Source organism: Phodopus roborovskii, unplaced genomic scaffold (assembly GCF_943737965.1).
Source record: "Phodopus roborovskii unplaced genomic scaffold, PHOROB, whole genome shotgun sequence".
Taxonomy (NCBI): Eukaryota; Metazoa; Chordata; class Mammalia; order Rodentia; family Cricetidae; genus Phodopus; species Phodopus roborovskii.
In genome coordinates this window covers 3,433,829-3,450,596 of record NW_026125546.1, presented here as the reverse complement: position 1 = coordinate 3,450,596, position 16,768 = coordinate 3,433,829, and the positions used below count along the sequence as shown (strand labels likewise).

General features: G+C 39.2%; 1 protein-coding gene across 12 annotated transcripts in view; it reads left to right on the top strand.

Annotated features, from left to right (window-relative positions):
* Positions 1–16,768, top strand: part of Dync1i1 (dynein cytoplasmic 1 intermediate chain 1) — a 480,988-nt gene that overhangs the window by 372,033 nt on the left and 92,187 nt on the right. For all 12 annotated transcript variants that reach the window (XM_051177158.1, XM_051177161.1, XM_051177156.1 and 9 more), the window contains one exon: positions 9,594–9,719. In XM_051177158.1, coding sequence (XP_051033115.1) covers positions 9,594–9,719 — 126 coding nt within the window. The remainder of the gene's footprint in view (positions 1–9,593; positions 9,720–16,768) is intronic.

The window sequence follows — 16,768 nt, the reverse complement described above, 5'->3', positions numbered from 1 at the left end:
AGTGGGGCTCACTCACCAGTCAGACAAAGCATCTCAGAAGACTGTGATTTAGGCAAAGAAGGAGAAGAAGATGATGTAGGGAGATGAGCAATAGGGATATAAGAAGAATCTCATTTAACACTATTAGGAATTGAAGGACAGTATGATCCCTATAACTGTACTGCCAGCAGCTACCAAGTAGGTGGGGATTCTCTGCCCTTGAATTCGCTTTGACATGCAAAAAACAGAGCACAGAGAGCTCTGTGGCACAAAGATGAAGACAACCAAGCTTGCCCAGTCTCTCTGCAGTGAGTGGGTGGTCTGTGAGCATGCCCTTGTGTACAGTGAAATCAGATCCAAGCCCTAGGAAACACTTAACTTGGTGTGTTCACTTATTCATGGTCTAGAAATCAGGCAGGAACTTTATCTGACACATTCCTTAACCAAGGCAACTGCTAGTGGTTCCCAAGTCAGCTGCTAATGCTCCACGAAGAGACTGCTGGTCTACTAACCATGGAGCTGGTCCCACCTCACCTCAGTGTGTGGTTGCATGGGTTTGTTTCCACACAAGGTCTTCCCCATGTGACGTTTGTGTCAAAGTAAGTGAAGTTGGGAAGCATAAAAACTCTGCCAGGGAAGGCTGTATTTCCTCATTCTCTCTCTCTCTCTCTCTCTCTCTCTCTCTCTCTCTGTCTCTCTCTCTCTCTGTGTCTCTCTCTCTCTTTCCTCTTTCTCTCCTCTCCTCTTCTCTTTCTCTCTTTTCTCTCTCTCTCTGTGTGTGTGTGTGTAAGAGAGAGAGAGAGACCTGCCTATCTACACTGTGGGAAGAGATTTGAAATTGTAAGATATGCATTTTATACAGTTAAAAATATAATCACTAATTCTCATGTCATAATAGTCTTATGGGTTCAAAGAGCCAGATCTCCATGCTTCGGAGATGTAGGCAACCATAATGACATTAAGGGTGTGTCACTGGCTTAGTGTGTAATGGCGCCAGGTATGCCTCGGAGGGGTACTTATGTGAAACAAATGCAACTGGTGGAAGGAAAGGAAAGGAACATGAGGGATCTGCATAATTCCGCTTTATGTTCTGACTTCCTTAGGCAATAGCACTCTAATATCATAATACTTGTAAAGTATCACGTAAACAAACACTCCTCTCTAAAGGAGTGTCAACTCTGTTATCTAGCACAAGAACACTGTCCGTAGCCCATGTGTCAGCGTGTCTAGGTGTATGTAAAGTCAGACTCTCACCTTGCTCACACAATGTGTACACCTTGCCTATGTAAAAGATGCCCTCCAATCCTGCCATCACATAAGACACTAACCTAAATGGCCTTTAAAAACTTGCCTCGTTATGAATTCAGTGAAATTTATGGAATCAAAAGAGAGTTCCTTCTGGTATTAATTCAAAGCCATTAATGCTAGGAGTTTATAAACACTTCATGCTTTATTCTCTTTCTTGCCTATCTTAGAAGACAGAGGCCTTGATGACTTCTCTACATCTAGTCTCTGCATGTTAGAGTTAGCATAAGTGTTTTTTCATTTTGTAAAGATGAGTTACATTATATTATATATTATATTAATATGTATTATGTTGTGTTAATACGTACTATATTGTAATATTAATTTTCCTTTTAATTGTAATGTAACTATATTATCTCCCCTTCTTTCCTCCTTCCTACCATTTCCATGTGTTCCCCCAACCTGTTCCCTCCCATATTCATTTCCTCTTTTTTCTTCTCACATATAAGTGCATGGGAACCTTCTGTGCATAGACACAACCTTCTGAGCTTAGTGTTGCTTGTATGTATATGATTTCAGGAATGACTACTTAGAACTAAACAACCAATCCGTGGCTTCATCCCTGGGGAAGAGTAATTCTCCCTCTCAGCAGTTCTTAGTTGCCTGCAGCTCTTTGTCTAGGGGTGAGGCCCCATGACATTTCTTCCTCCACAATAGCATTTCTATTGATGTTGTCATTGTTCAGCTCCTGTTCAGGCAGGCACACAGTTGAGGTATCATGATGTATCTTCCCTTTCATTTCTAGGAGACACATTCCTATTTTCTGGTTCTCTGACTTTTCCGGTCTCTCCACCCTTCTTCCTTGATGATTCTCAAGTCTTAAATGGGAGAGTTGTATCAAAGATATAGCAACTGGATCTAGGCAGCCCATGATCAGTTATGTTTTGAACAGTCATGGTGTTTTGTAATGGTTCTGTCTGCTACAAAGAGAAGACTCTTTGATGAGATGTGAAAGCTTGTTTGGGGTATACATAGAAGTATTTAGAAGGTGGGTGGAGATTATGTTAGAGTGGTAGAGTGGTGGCAGAAGGTTCTTTAAGATCCACAACCTCTCTAGCTCTGGGAAGTTGGGTAGGTTTCCACCACCAGGCACAATTTCCCTTCTGTTAAGTGTACCTTAAGTCCAATCAGACAGTTGTTGGTTACAGCTAAGATATGAGCATAACTACTGCATCTTAAGGGATATGTTCCTTTACTGGCCATTGTTGTGGTTCATAAGCATCAAAGTTTGGTTGGACTACTGGTCGTTTCCCTTCCTTGGCAGCTTGCATAGCATCTTCTGGTACTACAGAAGCTAGTCCCCAGGAAAGAGTTCTTCCTGTCAGATCCAATTCAAATCCTTCAAGACCTGTGTCTGAAGTGCATGCTGTCTTTAGTAATACATGTTACCTTCAATCTCTGGGAAACAAACAATGGTGGCAGCAGTAGACTATTGTTAGGGAATCTCTTGGACTCTCCTAGCCAACAACTCCAAAGAGAGCTTTTCATGCCTAGTACTGAAGGTTTTTAGTCTATGGCCCTTAGAGATAGGTAGCATTGATACTCTATGTGGCATAGCCTCATTAAAAAAAATTAGGTAAATAAAATATATTGTTCCCTATGGATTTTTCAAACATCTATAGTGTTGTTGTCTTCTCCTCCCCATCTCCCTCTTCTGTATTGATGTCCCTGCTCCCTCCCAATTAACCCCTGGCTCATTTCTCTCTTATATCCTGTTATTACTCTCTCTACAACCACCTAATAGCCCCCCCCCACACACACACACATACCCTTTTTTGGTTTTTCAAGACAGGCTTTCTCTTTGTAACAGCCCTGGTTGTTATGGAATTTGCTTTGTAGACCAGACTGGACTCAAACTCACAGAGATATGCTTGTCTGTGCCCCCAACATGCTGGGATTAAAGGCATGTACCACCATGCCCAGCTAGTAGTCCCTTTTTACTTTCCTTATTTCTGGAGTTACTCCAGTAATATACTTACCCCTGAGGGTTTGGAGCTAAGAACTGCAGCTGAGTGAGTAAATGCAGTGTTGATCTTTCTGAATGTGGGTCACTTCACTCAATGTAATCTTTCCTAAGCCCATCCATTTACCTAAACAATTCATGATTTCATTTTTCTTTACAGCTGAATTGTATTCTGTTGTGTATATATAACATTTTCATTATCCTTTCCTCTACTGAAGAGCATTTAGATTGTTTCTGTTCCCTGGCTATTGTGAATAGGAGAGCACTTAACAAGAATGAGCAAATATCCTTGGAATAGGATGCCCATTCCTGTAGGCATATGCCAAGGAATGGTATAGCTTGATCATATGTAATCTATTTTTAGTTTTTTGAGACATCTTCCAACTGCTTTTCATAGTGATTGCATTAGTTCAAAATCCCATCAGCAGTGGATGGGGGTCCTCTATTCCCAAAATCTCACCAACATTTGTTGTTGGTCATTTTGTTGATCTTAACCAACTGGGGTAAAATGAAATCTCAGTATCATTCTTCCTTGCATTTCCCTGATTACTAATGCTGTTGAACATTTCATAAGACATTACTTAGCCATATTCTTTTCAGAAATTTCTATACAGATCCCTAGTCTGTGGTTTAATTGGTTCATTTGTTTTCTTAACTCTGTTTTCTGAGCTCTAGGTATATTCTGATATTAATCCTCTATTATATGTACTGCTGGCAAGGAGTCTCCCCCCACCATGTTGACTATTCCCTTAGCTAGCTATACATAATCATTTTAATTTTATAAGGTTCCACTTGTCAATTGTTGGTCTTAACTTCTGGGCAAGTGAAGTTATGTTAAGAAAGTTCTTTCCTATACTTTTATCTTATAGGTTACTGCCTCTATTTTCTTCTAATGGCTTCAGTGTTTTGTGTTTCACTGTGGAGATTGTGAATCTATTTTTTGAGTTTTTCTGTAAGGTAACAAAACAAGTTTAATGTCTACATGTGGGCATCCAGTTTTCCCAGCACCATGTATTGAAAATGCTATTTTTCTCCAGTGTATGACTGTTGTCCCATTGTCAACTATCAGATTGCTATAGTTACATGTATTTACGTTTGTTACATTGGTATACATGTTTGTTTGTACCAGTGCCATATTGCTTTGATTACTATGGCTCTGTAATATGTTTTGATGTCTTGAATGGCGGTTCCTGCTAGCACTGTCCTTTTGGCACAGGGTTGCTTTGGCCATCATTGGTCTTTTGTTGTTCCATATGAGTTTTCAGATGGTTTTTATGTTTCTGTGGAGGGAAATATAGGTACGTGGGTACATTGTTTGAGATTGAATAGAACCTGTAAATTGATTTTAATAGAATGGACATTTTCATCACGTTAATTTTACCAATTTATGAACATGGTTTTTTTTTTCCCCCTCCATTTTCTAGCGTCTTCCTCAATCTTTCTCAGACATTTAAAGTTTTTGTTCTAGAGATCTGTCTTAGTTAGGGGCTTACTAGTGCTTCAAAGAGGCACCATGACCATGTTCTTATAAGAAGAACATTTAATTGAGGTGGCTCACTTACAGTTTCGGGGGTTCAGTTCAGTGCGATCATGAAGGAGAGCATGGTGGTGAGCAGGCAGATGTGGAGCTGGAGCTGAGACTGCTACATCTTGCAGGCAACAGCAATGGACTCCCCGATCACACTGAGGGGGGCTTAAGAAAAAGACCCCTAAGCCTGCCCCACAGTGACACACCTCCTCCAAGAAGGCCACACACCCTAATAGTGCCACTACCTTTGGGGGCCATTTTCTTTCAAACCACCACAAGCTCTCTCATCTCCTTGGTTGCCTTTATTCCTTAATATTTTTTGAAGCTAGTGGGAGTATACATACAATCTCCTTCTTACTATGCTTGTGATTGTCATATAGAAACTGATTTTTAGTAAACTGACTCTTATCCTGACACTTTGCTCAATTTGTTGATAATTTCTAGAAGTTTTCTGTTGGACTTTTTTGGAATTTCTTATGGGTAACAACTATATCATCTGCAAATAGGTATAATTTGACTTATTTCCTATTTGTGTCTCTTTAATTTCCTTCTCTTGTACTTATTGTATAGTTAAATGTTTGGCAAGTTTTCTAACTTCTACTGGCTTGAACTTTCTTGTTTAAGAAGTGCTGATAAATGATGATATCTAGCTTTCATGCTTACTGTGGGTATTAAATATCTAGTGGACTGGGTGTTTTAAATTTTTGGTACATAGAAAGCACTCAATAAATGTGACATGTAGTTAAAGTAGTGGTCACAGTGGTATTAGTACTCAAAGAATATGATCCCTACTCCCTGCCCCCCCAAAGTAAATTTCAAAAATATTTACCTGGACTCAAGAACTTTTGTGATGATGCCCTGAGGATGTTTAGATGTTTCTTCTTTTATATCTCTTCACAGAGCCTACAAAATGTCCTTTGAATATTTTATTTTTTAATAAAAGTTTCTTCTGGCAAGATTAAGTTAAAAGGGGAAAATTATTGGCAAGCTAGTAATGTAAACTGAGAATCCATGGAAAAGGTGAAGACCTGCAAAGGAAAAAGCATCTGAGCAGTTTGAGGGACCTCATCAATAAACATTGTCCCCTTGAAAATGTATCTCTAAGATAGAGAACATCATTAGCTTGTATGGGCCAAGTGTCAACTCTGCGATTAGTCATTTCTGGGATATTGGGCATCCGTGTAGGATGGAGTGATTCCCAACAGAGGATCCTGTGAGCCAGCCAGATTCAGGAAGAATTTCCTCACCTGTTTTCCTACTCTTGTGGCTAGCCACCTCCCACTTCTCTCCTTAAAGTTCACCAAGTCACCATTGCCATTTCTCAAATGTCCTCCCCAGCTGTCTCCCAGCTGAAACGCCTACCCCTAATGACAGTGTGTGGAGGGTGTGTGGAGAGCCATCTCCACACCCACCACATGCCCAAGCTTCTACAGAAGCTTGCAGATACTGCCTTCATACTACACATCTTTCTGCTTTGGTGTCTGGGCTGATCCTATTCCTACATGTGTGCTATTTCCCAATGGTGAGCCAAGGGCGAGCTCCCACAAAACAGAATACATTAACATGAATCTTCTTGTCCCATTTTGTCTCTGATGCCACAGTTTATTTATGTACAGACAGCACTGGACACAATGCCACTGTGAACAAAAGGAGATGTAGCCCTTTGAGCTCAACTGACTTCCATAGCATTCCTCACCTTGTCATTCACAAGTAATGTGACGTGGAACATGTCACTACCCCAAGGGCTCATCTTCCTTGTCTGCACAAAGGAGAAAACCATTACATTCTTTATAGAGTCATGAGTAACAAGTGAGTTAAGACATTGCCCAGCTCAATGTCTGGAACATAAGGGCTCTTTTCTGTCTAGGAAATGTTAGATTCTATTTCTACTGAAGACTTAGCTTGACGAGAGCAAAGCTAGTAATTTCTAGGTAAAATTTCTTTAAGTTAAATATGGGACAATCCAGTCCTTATGAGTAATTAAACGACTAGAAATTCCACAATTGTTAAAAGCATAATTTTAAGCATTAAATTTCCATAATTGCTTGGAAACTTGATAATGAGTACATATGGCTAGCCATGCTCAAACAAATAGGTTTTTTTAAAAAAAAAATATGTACAATAAGAAATCATAACAGTCAACATGAAATAAGATGTAAGTCAGTCCCTCTACACCTTATAATTCCTGTTATAGGGAACTTTGCCAAAGGCATTTTCCTGGTGTTTTCACTAACTCACTGCTTGTTTGCTAAAGAAACTTAAAAGCCAAACAAGTTAAAATATTTTTAGATGGAAAAGAAAGAAGAAAACCTGCAAGTGGGTGTGAACGATGAGACCCAGATGTGAAGGATGCTATTGCAGACACATCTGGCTGCTTGCTGGCCCCTGCGGTAGTGGTGTCAGTGTTTATAGACTTGCCTTTTCACATGTGACATAGTTAAACTTCAGATGGACAGTCTGGAGACTTCTGTGTTTATCTGGATGTTAGTTTCATTGAATGGGCTCTGAATCAAAGGCCTTGCTTAATAGGCTTTGATTCATCTGCTAAGGGGCATTTTCTAATAAAGAATGATGACTTCCCTTGGTGGCCACATCCATGTGTGTTGTTTGCCTACACCTCCCCTGTAGCAACCAGTAAACTGTGACTCTCTGCAGTTGAAAGAATGAGTAAAGCCACATCGAAGACAGATTTAGCTATGGTTCATGTGAAGAAACAGTCAACATTCATATTTACATAAGTATTATTCTATTTGAATATATACATAGCATAGGCAACAGGGAGAGAAAACTAGATCATATGTGAGGAGAGATTCATATGAGCTACAATAATTTTGGTATGTAACAGAGTCACTCATGAAAAGACCAGGTAAGAAGGGCATTAGTGTGAAATGTGTTTTAACTTAGATATTGCTCACAAGTCTCGTTGTCTTTATTTGATCACACTTTGAACAGAGTTCATGTAGGGTGAGGAGGTATTTTCAACATATGTTTAGAGCAGTGATTCTCAGCCTTCCTAATGCTGTGGCCCTTCAATACAGTTCTGTTGTGTATAGTTCTCCAAACTATAAAATCATTTTTGTTGCTACTTCATAACTGTAATTTTTCTACTGTTATCAATTGTAATATAAATACTTTTAGAAACAGAGGTTTACCAGAGGGGTTGTGACCCACATGCCGAGAACCACTGCTTTAGAGCCCTCCTTGTTATAGTATGATTATGCTTCTTATATTAAGGAATTTAATTACTGTGGTATTTGATAACAAATGATTCAATAGTGATCACAGAGTTACTAAAATAAAAGTGTCCCTAAGCTAAAAAAGTTACAAATTATTCAATTGATTTTTTTTTTACCTACACACATCATATGTTGGGATTTATTCAACTATGGGTTCAGAAGTAAAACAACAATAACACTGTAGTCCTGATACTCAAAGAGGTTGTGATTTAGGGAAATACACAGTGAAGAAGGAACATACTACAATTGAACATGTGCTATAATAGGGGCATAAAAACATAAGGGTGTTAAAAGGCAAGGGAGGGGTAGATGGTTAGGATTGTCTAGAGGGCTTAGAATCTTCATTGAGTCTCAAAGGTGAGTAAATGAGGTAAGCAACACAGACAGATCTCACAGTGAGCATGAGAGCAGAGTCCTAGATACAGAGATATTTAGTACCTGTGTGCCTCATGGTTAGCTGATGAGTCTGGGTAGGAAGAGTTCGTGGGTAAAGGAGCAATATAGAAAAGCACACCAGAAAGGATTTTACATGATTTGGATTTTCCCTTGAAAGCCACGATAAGACGTAATTGCCAAGCTGAGTGAAACTTAACAAATATATACTTGACAAATTCATCCAGCAAAGGTTAGAGTAGGGAATAGATGGGCATAGGCTGTGGAAAGCCCAAGAACAGGAAGCTACCCAGGAGTCTGATACCCTCTCTCATCAGACAAGAAGTTAATTTAGTTGTCTCTGCCCTTAAGAATGAAAACAACATGGAGGTTCAAAATGTATTAAGTACTTAGTAATAGACAGAATGTGGGTGGAGAGAAAGGAAAGAGTAAAGATGAAAATAGATTATCTGGCTGGGCCACTTAGGTGAACACCATGTATAAGACACAATCACAAGGAGCACTAGGTGAGCAGTGAGCTTTTTGAGAAAGCCTATCAGTATAATTTCTATGTATCCCTCTTGGTACTGTTAAGATTCCTGACATCCTGAGCAACCCCCAGTGGGCAGTCAAATACTAATATCAACAACTCTGAGAAATAGCAAGCCTACAGAGAAATTTGGAGATCATCAACATATTAAGATTTTAAAAGCCTGTGGGATTGACAGGATCACCTAGAAAGAAGGTAAAAATAAAAGGAAAGGCTAAGAAATCAGAAACAAGCCTCGTCTAGGAATGTATGTAACAAAAGAAGAGTCTGCATGGGTTTTGCAAAGCAGCAAAGAAAGAAAATCAGAACAGAAAGTTGTCATGGAAACCAATGTAGAAGAAAGGAGAGGGTAGGCCAAAGCGACTGATTCTATAGGATTCGCGCGTGTTTCCCGTCTGATAACCATTCATGCACAAACAAATGGGAGAGACAAAAAAAACAAGGTGTATTGATTTGATACTAATGTGCCAAAATTTTAAAAGATATGACCACTTGAGATGTGTAACACAGCACAAGTATGTAGGAAGAGAAATTTCTTGTGAGGCAGTTGGGTGGTATACGCTGATAGAATATGTTGAAGACATAGATGCAGGAAGATCATGAGAAAATTCCTATGCTATCATCCTAATGTAATGAATCCTTGTAATCTCCTTCATTTAGTACCCTGAGCTGATGGTTGCTTCTTACAACAACAATGAAGATGCTCCCCACGAACCAGATGGTGTGGCCTTGGTGTGGAACATGAAGTTCAAGAAAACCACACCAGAATATGTCTTCCACTGTCAGGTAGGAGTCAGCACAGTAAAAATAATTCCCATCTCCTACTAGACCAAACATAATCCAGGCTGTACTGCATCTGTCTTGGGTTGGGAGGAAAAACCCAGTTTAAAAATGGAATTGTTGACAATTTTGGAAAATTCCCCCACAGTAACCTAATGTTTTGGGAAAGTGGCAGCCCTCTTCAAATGGTTAGGAAGCCTGGTTGGGGACTGTGTGTCATTTTCTTTCTATTTAAAACAGCCCCCATGAGGATGAGTTTATAAAGACCTCGCACTTAGGAAGAAATTGTGGTCTGCCACTTCCTCTACTCAGAGCAGCATATGCTTGCCCACCCATGTGGATGCCCTCAAAGTGTTCCCAGACGAGGTCCCTCCTGTCTCTGAAGCACACTTCAGTGGATGGTGCTGTTTCTAAGTTTGTAGGCACCATACTGTTCTGGAGATAATGATACTTTTAAAACTGAGTCAAGGGAAGATTTTCCACCAACACGACTTGAATTGCTGGCAAACTTAGATGGCATTTCTACTTTGCAAGTGCAGATTCTATCAGAGAGTTAGGGGTATTTTTCTCCTTGTGGCTAATGACATGTGACTTCTCTTCCATTTGACACACTGGGACTGGGATTAGGTTACCCTTGCATATGTTCAGCTCTGCTCTGATGCCATGGTTTTGCCCAAATGACAGGCCTTAGCATTAGCCAGTGCACCAACCCCCTTATTAATGTGATTGTGACAGGAAAATGGAAAAAAAAACTCCCTAACTCAAAATTTCAGTTCCTCAACTATTAGAGTTGGGGGTTACTAAGAACTACCCTGAACACATGCATCTAATGAGATCAGGAGCTAAATCCACTGGTCTCATCCTAGGAATCTCTGGGTATCTTTTTGAACTAAAATATGTTTACACTTTAGGACATTATCAGATATAATTTGGGGAACAAGAGCTTCTGGAATGAAAGGCCCAGCTTCAACGTGATTGAGTAACCTCTAACTCTGGCCATGTTTTTCTAATTTGCTATCTCACAAACGACTTAACAAGAAGTCTAGGCCTGTATAGTAAATAACCTTTATTTTCTGGACCTTTGAAATGAGAACAGGTTTTTTTTTTTTTTTTAAGATTATCAAGTTTGTCAGCCTGATAGGCTCTTTTTGTAAACATAGAAGCACAAAATCCTAATTTTGTTCAGTTTTAAGGGGTTTGCTGAGTTGCCAGGAAAATACTGTAAGGATTATGGGATAAAGGGAAGCACATTTTTGAAAGCCAGGGCCTTTTAGGCTGTTTTGATATACAGAAAGCATATCTTTAATTCTAAGGCTCCCAGAAGTAGCCCATGCTGTTCCAGTCAATGCCTATGATGTTTATCATAACTTAGAGTTTTCTAATTATATTAACCAAGTCCTGGTGGCCTGTGGCAATAGTGGGTAACATGGTTAATATTCACAATATCGTATAGTAAACAAGCCAATGAGATCCTGATAACACTGAGTAAAGAGGCAAGGACCAAAGGTCTTTGAAATGATCAGAATTTTTTAAATTCTTTGTTTCATCATGCCACAAAGCTAATACCAGTATTGACTGAGATACTTGCTTCCTTCTCATACCAGGTTGGGTATCATTTACTAACGACTTAAGCAATTATTGTGCTTCAGTTTTAGGTTCTTATTTAAATGATCCAATATATGTATTTTAGAAGAAAATATAGTCCCGTTTTTATTTTTTTTTTATCCAGAAGTATGAACAGAGACAAGATAAAGCCACATAAGAGTCACCGAAAGATGCTAAATAAAATACCTTCATCTCCCAAATTGCCCCTGCTATCTTTACTTCATTGGATGACCAGAAGCAGGTGGCAATTTTAAGTGCTATCTGCTATCCAAACTGGGAAGACAAGTCACTGACACTAAGACTTCAGAGATGAGCCAAAGTTATTTCACTTAGCTTTGAAGATGATTAGTAGCAAAACTATGGGTGGTGCAGATAGGTGACCTAGATGTTCATGAAGAAAACATTTAAGAAAAATGTTTTAAAAATTCAAATTGCAGAATGCACTCTACTGTCTAGTTTGTGCCCCTATTTAATGGCTCTTAAATGTCCTGACTATAGTAATTGAGGGGAGCAAACTGTAGGGCCAACTTTATGAAAAGTGAAGAGAAGGAGCTCGGAGCCCTCTTGGGAAAGAGAAGTGACAGCAAATGTAATTTCAGTCAGCTCTCTATGTCCTCTGTGTCTGTATCCACAAAATCAACTAACTGAGGCCTAGGAACATTTGAAAACACACTCTGACTTTTTGACATTACCCTCTGAGCAATAGAACAATAAGGTGCATAGCATTTGCATTGTACTAGGTATTGCAAATAGTACTGAGAATACTTTCAGTATAGAGGACGATGTGTAAATTATATGTAAACATTATACCCTTTTACCCAAAGATTTTGGCATCTGCAGATGCTCAAAGGAAGGGAGGTCCTGAAACCACCCCCCCCCCCAAGGATACTGTTTCATGGTCATTTGAAATCCTTCTTTAAAAAAAAATAGAGCCAATGGGAAATATAGCAGATATTGAAGAGATAAAGGTGTCCTTTGAAAGAGGGTGGGAAAGGAAGGAGGGAGGGAGGGAGGGAGGGAGGGAGGGAGGGAGGGAGGGAGGGTTTTAAGTAAACTTGCTCTTAAGTTGTAAAGGCTGGCAAGCCCAGAATCTACAGAGTTGGCCAGAGGGTGGAGATTTGAATAAGGGATGCTGTGGTCCTAAGGCTGAGATGTAGAGGACAGGTCAGCAAGTCAGAAGTTTCATGCTGCCAACAGAATCAGTTCCTCTTTGGGAACCCCAGCATCTACTCTGAAGACCTTTGGCAGATTAGATGAACCTTCTCTCCTTACTGCAGGTAGTCTACATTACTCAAAGTTTACTGATTTAAGTATAAATTGTATCTAAAATATACTTCCCACCAATATCTAGACTAGTGTTTCACCCATAAACTGGGCACAGAGTAGCCAAATCAGTATACAAGGTTAATACTTTGATTTCGCCCAAAGCAATCCAAGAAACCAATATTTTCCTAACTGCTAAAATGAAAGTAATTGCAGGTCACTTTGGGATAGCAAGCAAATAAATTCAACTGGAAGTGTAACTTGAAGAGCATCTGAGCATCCCTTGAAGAGGACAAAACACATCATGGGGAATGTGTCTATAACACTAGATCTTTAACATGCACAAATATTGAGAATCTAGCATTTATGTTCCTTCCCATAAGCTCTCTCAGTGGCTGCAGCCTAGAAAGAGGCTTATAAGAACCCTGAAGCAAGATAAGTACCCATGAATGGTTGGAATAAGCTGACACCCCCCCCACCCACCCAATCACATCCTGTGTCATTTTGTATCAGTAAGGGATGCAACCTCCTGCAGGTGTGAGGCCTTGTTCCATGGAGGGAAGAGGGTGAACAGAGAAGAATGAAACAAGCTGAGCCTTTACCTAAGCGGATTGTTATAGCCATCTGGGTACCTTTAAGAATGACTGATGCCTGGCTGCCATCCTCAGAAATTCTGATTTGCTGCATCTGATGCATGGGGCAAGCATGGGTACTGTAGCAGGAGCTATGAAGATCATCATAGGTTTCTCTCTGGCAGCCTGATGTTCACAAGTCATCAGATTATTATTATTTCCTACCCTGGTATGGAAATTCAGAGAGCCCACAGAATTCAAAGTAATGTGAGGAATCAGGCTCGGTAGCACACTCCTACAGTCCTAGCCCTCTGAGTGTGTGGGTAGTTGCGCTGAGGAACCGGCATTATGAGTTGGAAGCCATCTTGGGATTCATTTGCTTTTTAGTTCCAAGCAAGTCAGTACTTCCAAACAAACAGAAGCAAACACGTATGAGAAAACAAAAGCTCTCCCTTTTGACTCCTCTCCTACATCTTTTCTCACCTCTGACGAATTTCATTTATTAACACCTGTACTGTCAGGATATTAACTCACCATATTCAAATCGGTTGAATCCTCACTCTCCTCTGGCATTCCAGTAATTTAAAGATTAGATAAACAGTATGCTCTAAGACACAGAACAGGGGGTTGAAAAAGGTGAGCAAGTCCTATGTTGACTATTCTTTCATCATTTTAGCTAATCATTTCTTATAAATCTCCATGGATTCTTCATATGTTTCCACTACATAATTGCAAACAAACCCAGTGGCTCATAGACTATCTTGTCAGTAAACAGGCTTCAACTCAGTCTCCCATCTGCAGGACTCAACGAGCTTTCAGCCTAATCACAAAGAGCTTTCAGAAGGAGGCTCGTTTTGCTGTTATGGGGAAAAAAGTCCAAATACCTTCTCCTTCCATGGGAGGCTTCATGTGTCTACTACACTAAATTTTTCATGTGGGCACTGGGCCTGCATTTTCTATTTTCATTTCAATAAAAGCTGTCTATACTTGGAAAATATTGGTGGGCTCTGCATAGAAATCAGCCATGTGGCCCCATCACAGTCTGGCAATGCTCCTGCTGCCTTCTGTAGTGGCTTCACACACTCTCATTAGATTATATGTCTGACCACCCTGCATTGCTTACCCTGATGTGGTCTTTCTCTTTAAAATGGAATGAAGAGAATATATATATATATATATATATATATATATATATATATATATATATAAAATCTTAGATGCATCTGCATTGAAGTAAGTAAAAATTCTTTATTTAGTGGCCTAGTGTGGTCAGAGGGTTTGTTTTTGTGTTTTGCTTTTTGATTGTTTGTTTCTGTTTTTCCTGGTTTGGCTTCTTTGTTCATGACCTCCCTTTTTTAAAGATCATCTGGCAATATCCCGCAACTGACTGTGGCTAACCCTCCATGCTTTCAAGAGAAAAGCAAAATGTGAAGCAGGATGAAATCAGCTGACTTTATGAGTGCCAGTGTTGAAACCCCTCAGTTATGTTTTTTTCCTATGTGTGGCTTCACTTCTTCCTAAAATTCTACAAAGATTACAGATGGAACTGTAACTGGTGCCCAGCCTTTGGGTCTGCTGAGGTTCCCAGTGACCCCCAAAAGAGTTCTGCCTGTGAGGAGCCACAGTAAACCAGGGAGAGCTTGAGCTGGTGGTTGGGACAGTGACAAAAAAAGTCAGACATTGCAACTCCATTCTTGGCTGACAACACAGCTGGCTGACCCTGAGTGAGCTGTGTTGGCTTTGTTATGTTCCCTGGTCCCATAAGGAGAGGCCTTCCCCAGGCTCTGGTAGAATTGTGAGGTTCATTTCAATGAAGTCAATTTCTCACCAAATTGTATCCCTCCTCCAACCCAGACTGAGGCTCATAGTCCAAATCTATATAATAACGTTGTGTGTAAAATTGTTGGACACAAAGCTCTAAATTAATTTAAATTTATTTCCTAAAGTATATTATATCCAATAGGTATTAGAATATGACTTAATACTTTTATTCTGTAATATAAAAGAGTGATTAACTTTCTTATGCCCTACCGGATAAAAAGCAAGAAGTATTTTTAAGTTTTCCTCTTGGATTTGCTAAAAAAGAAAGAAAAGGTACAAAGAATATAAATTTCTTTGATGGCTTGTGCTTCACTTATTATTCGTTGTAAGTTCCTAGCATTTCAACTGAAAGCATATCATAGATGCTTTGTAATGAGAAAATAAATTCCATGGCCAAGAACATGTAGGCCAAGGAGAGACCCAAACACTTATAAAATGAGATGTTTGATACATTCCAGAGTCACAAAACACAAGAGGAGACTTCAACAACTCTATTGTAGCTAGGATACACATTTCATAGTACAGAATTATGGAAAATGAAAGGTTATATATATTAAGAGCATGAAGGTAAAATAACTTCTTACAAAAAGACAACAAAAGGAAATCAAGGGTATAAAAATTGGAAAGAAAGAAGTCAAAACTATTTGTAGATGATATGACAGTTTACATAAGTGACTGAAAAACTGCCAGGGAACTCCTATAGCTGATAAAAACCTTCAGCAAAGTGGCAGGATACAAGATTAACTCAGTAGCCCTCCTATATATATAGATGATAAATGGGCTGAGAAAGAAATCAGAGAAACATCACCCTTCACAAGAGCCACAAACAACATAAAATATCTTGGGGTAACTCTAACCAAACAAGTGAAAGACCTATATAACAAGAACTTTGAGTCTTTAAAGAAAGAAATTAAAGATATACCAGAAATGGAAAGATCTTCCATGCTCTTGGATAGGTAGGATCAACATGGTAAAAATGGCAATCTTACCAAAAGCAATCTATAGTTCAATGTAATCCCAAACAAAATCACAACACAATTCTTCAAAACCATTGAAAAAACAATACTCAACTTTATACGGGAAAAAAACAGGGTAACCAAAACAATCCTGTGCAATAATGGAACTTCCAGAGGCATCACTATTCCATATTTCAAGCTTTACTATAGAGGGATAGTAATGAAAACAGCTTGTTATTGGCACAAAATCAGACAAGTAGGCCAATGGAATCAAATTGAAATTAATTCACATACCTATGTACACCTGATTTTTGACAAAGAAGCTAAAATTATACCACAGAAAAAAAGAAAGCATCTTCAACAAATGTTGTTGGCATAACTAGATACTGACATGTAGAAGACTACAGATAGATCCATATCTATTGTCATGCGCAAAACTTAAGTTTAAATGTATCAAACACCTAAACATAAATCCAGCCACACTAAACCTCTTAGAAGAGAAAGTTGGAGGTACAGGAGAACATTTCCTGACCATAACACCAGTAGCACAGATACTAAAAATTAGTAAGTGGGACCTCCTGAAACTGAGAAGCTTCAGTAAGGCAAAGAACACAGTCAACTAGACAAAACAACAAAACAGTAGCCCACAGAATGGGAAAAGATCTTCACCAACCTCACATCTGACAGAGGGCTGATCTCCAAAATATACTGAGAACTCAAGAAGCTAGTCACCAAAACACCAAATAATCCAATTACAAATGGAGTACAGAACTAAATAGAGAATTCTCAATAGAGGAATCTAAAATGGCTGGAAGACACTTAAGAAATTGCTCAACAT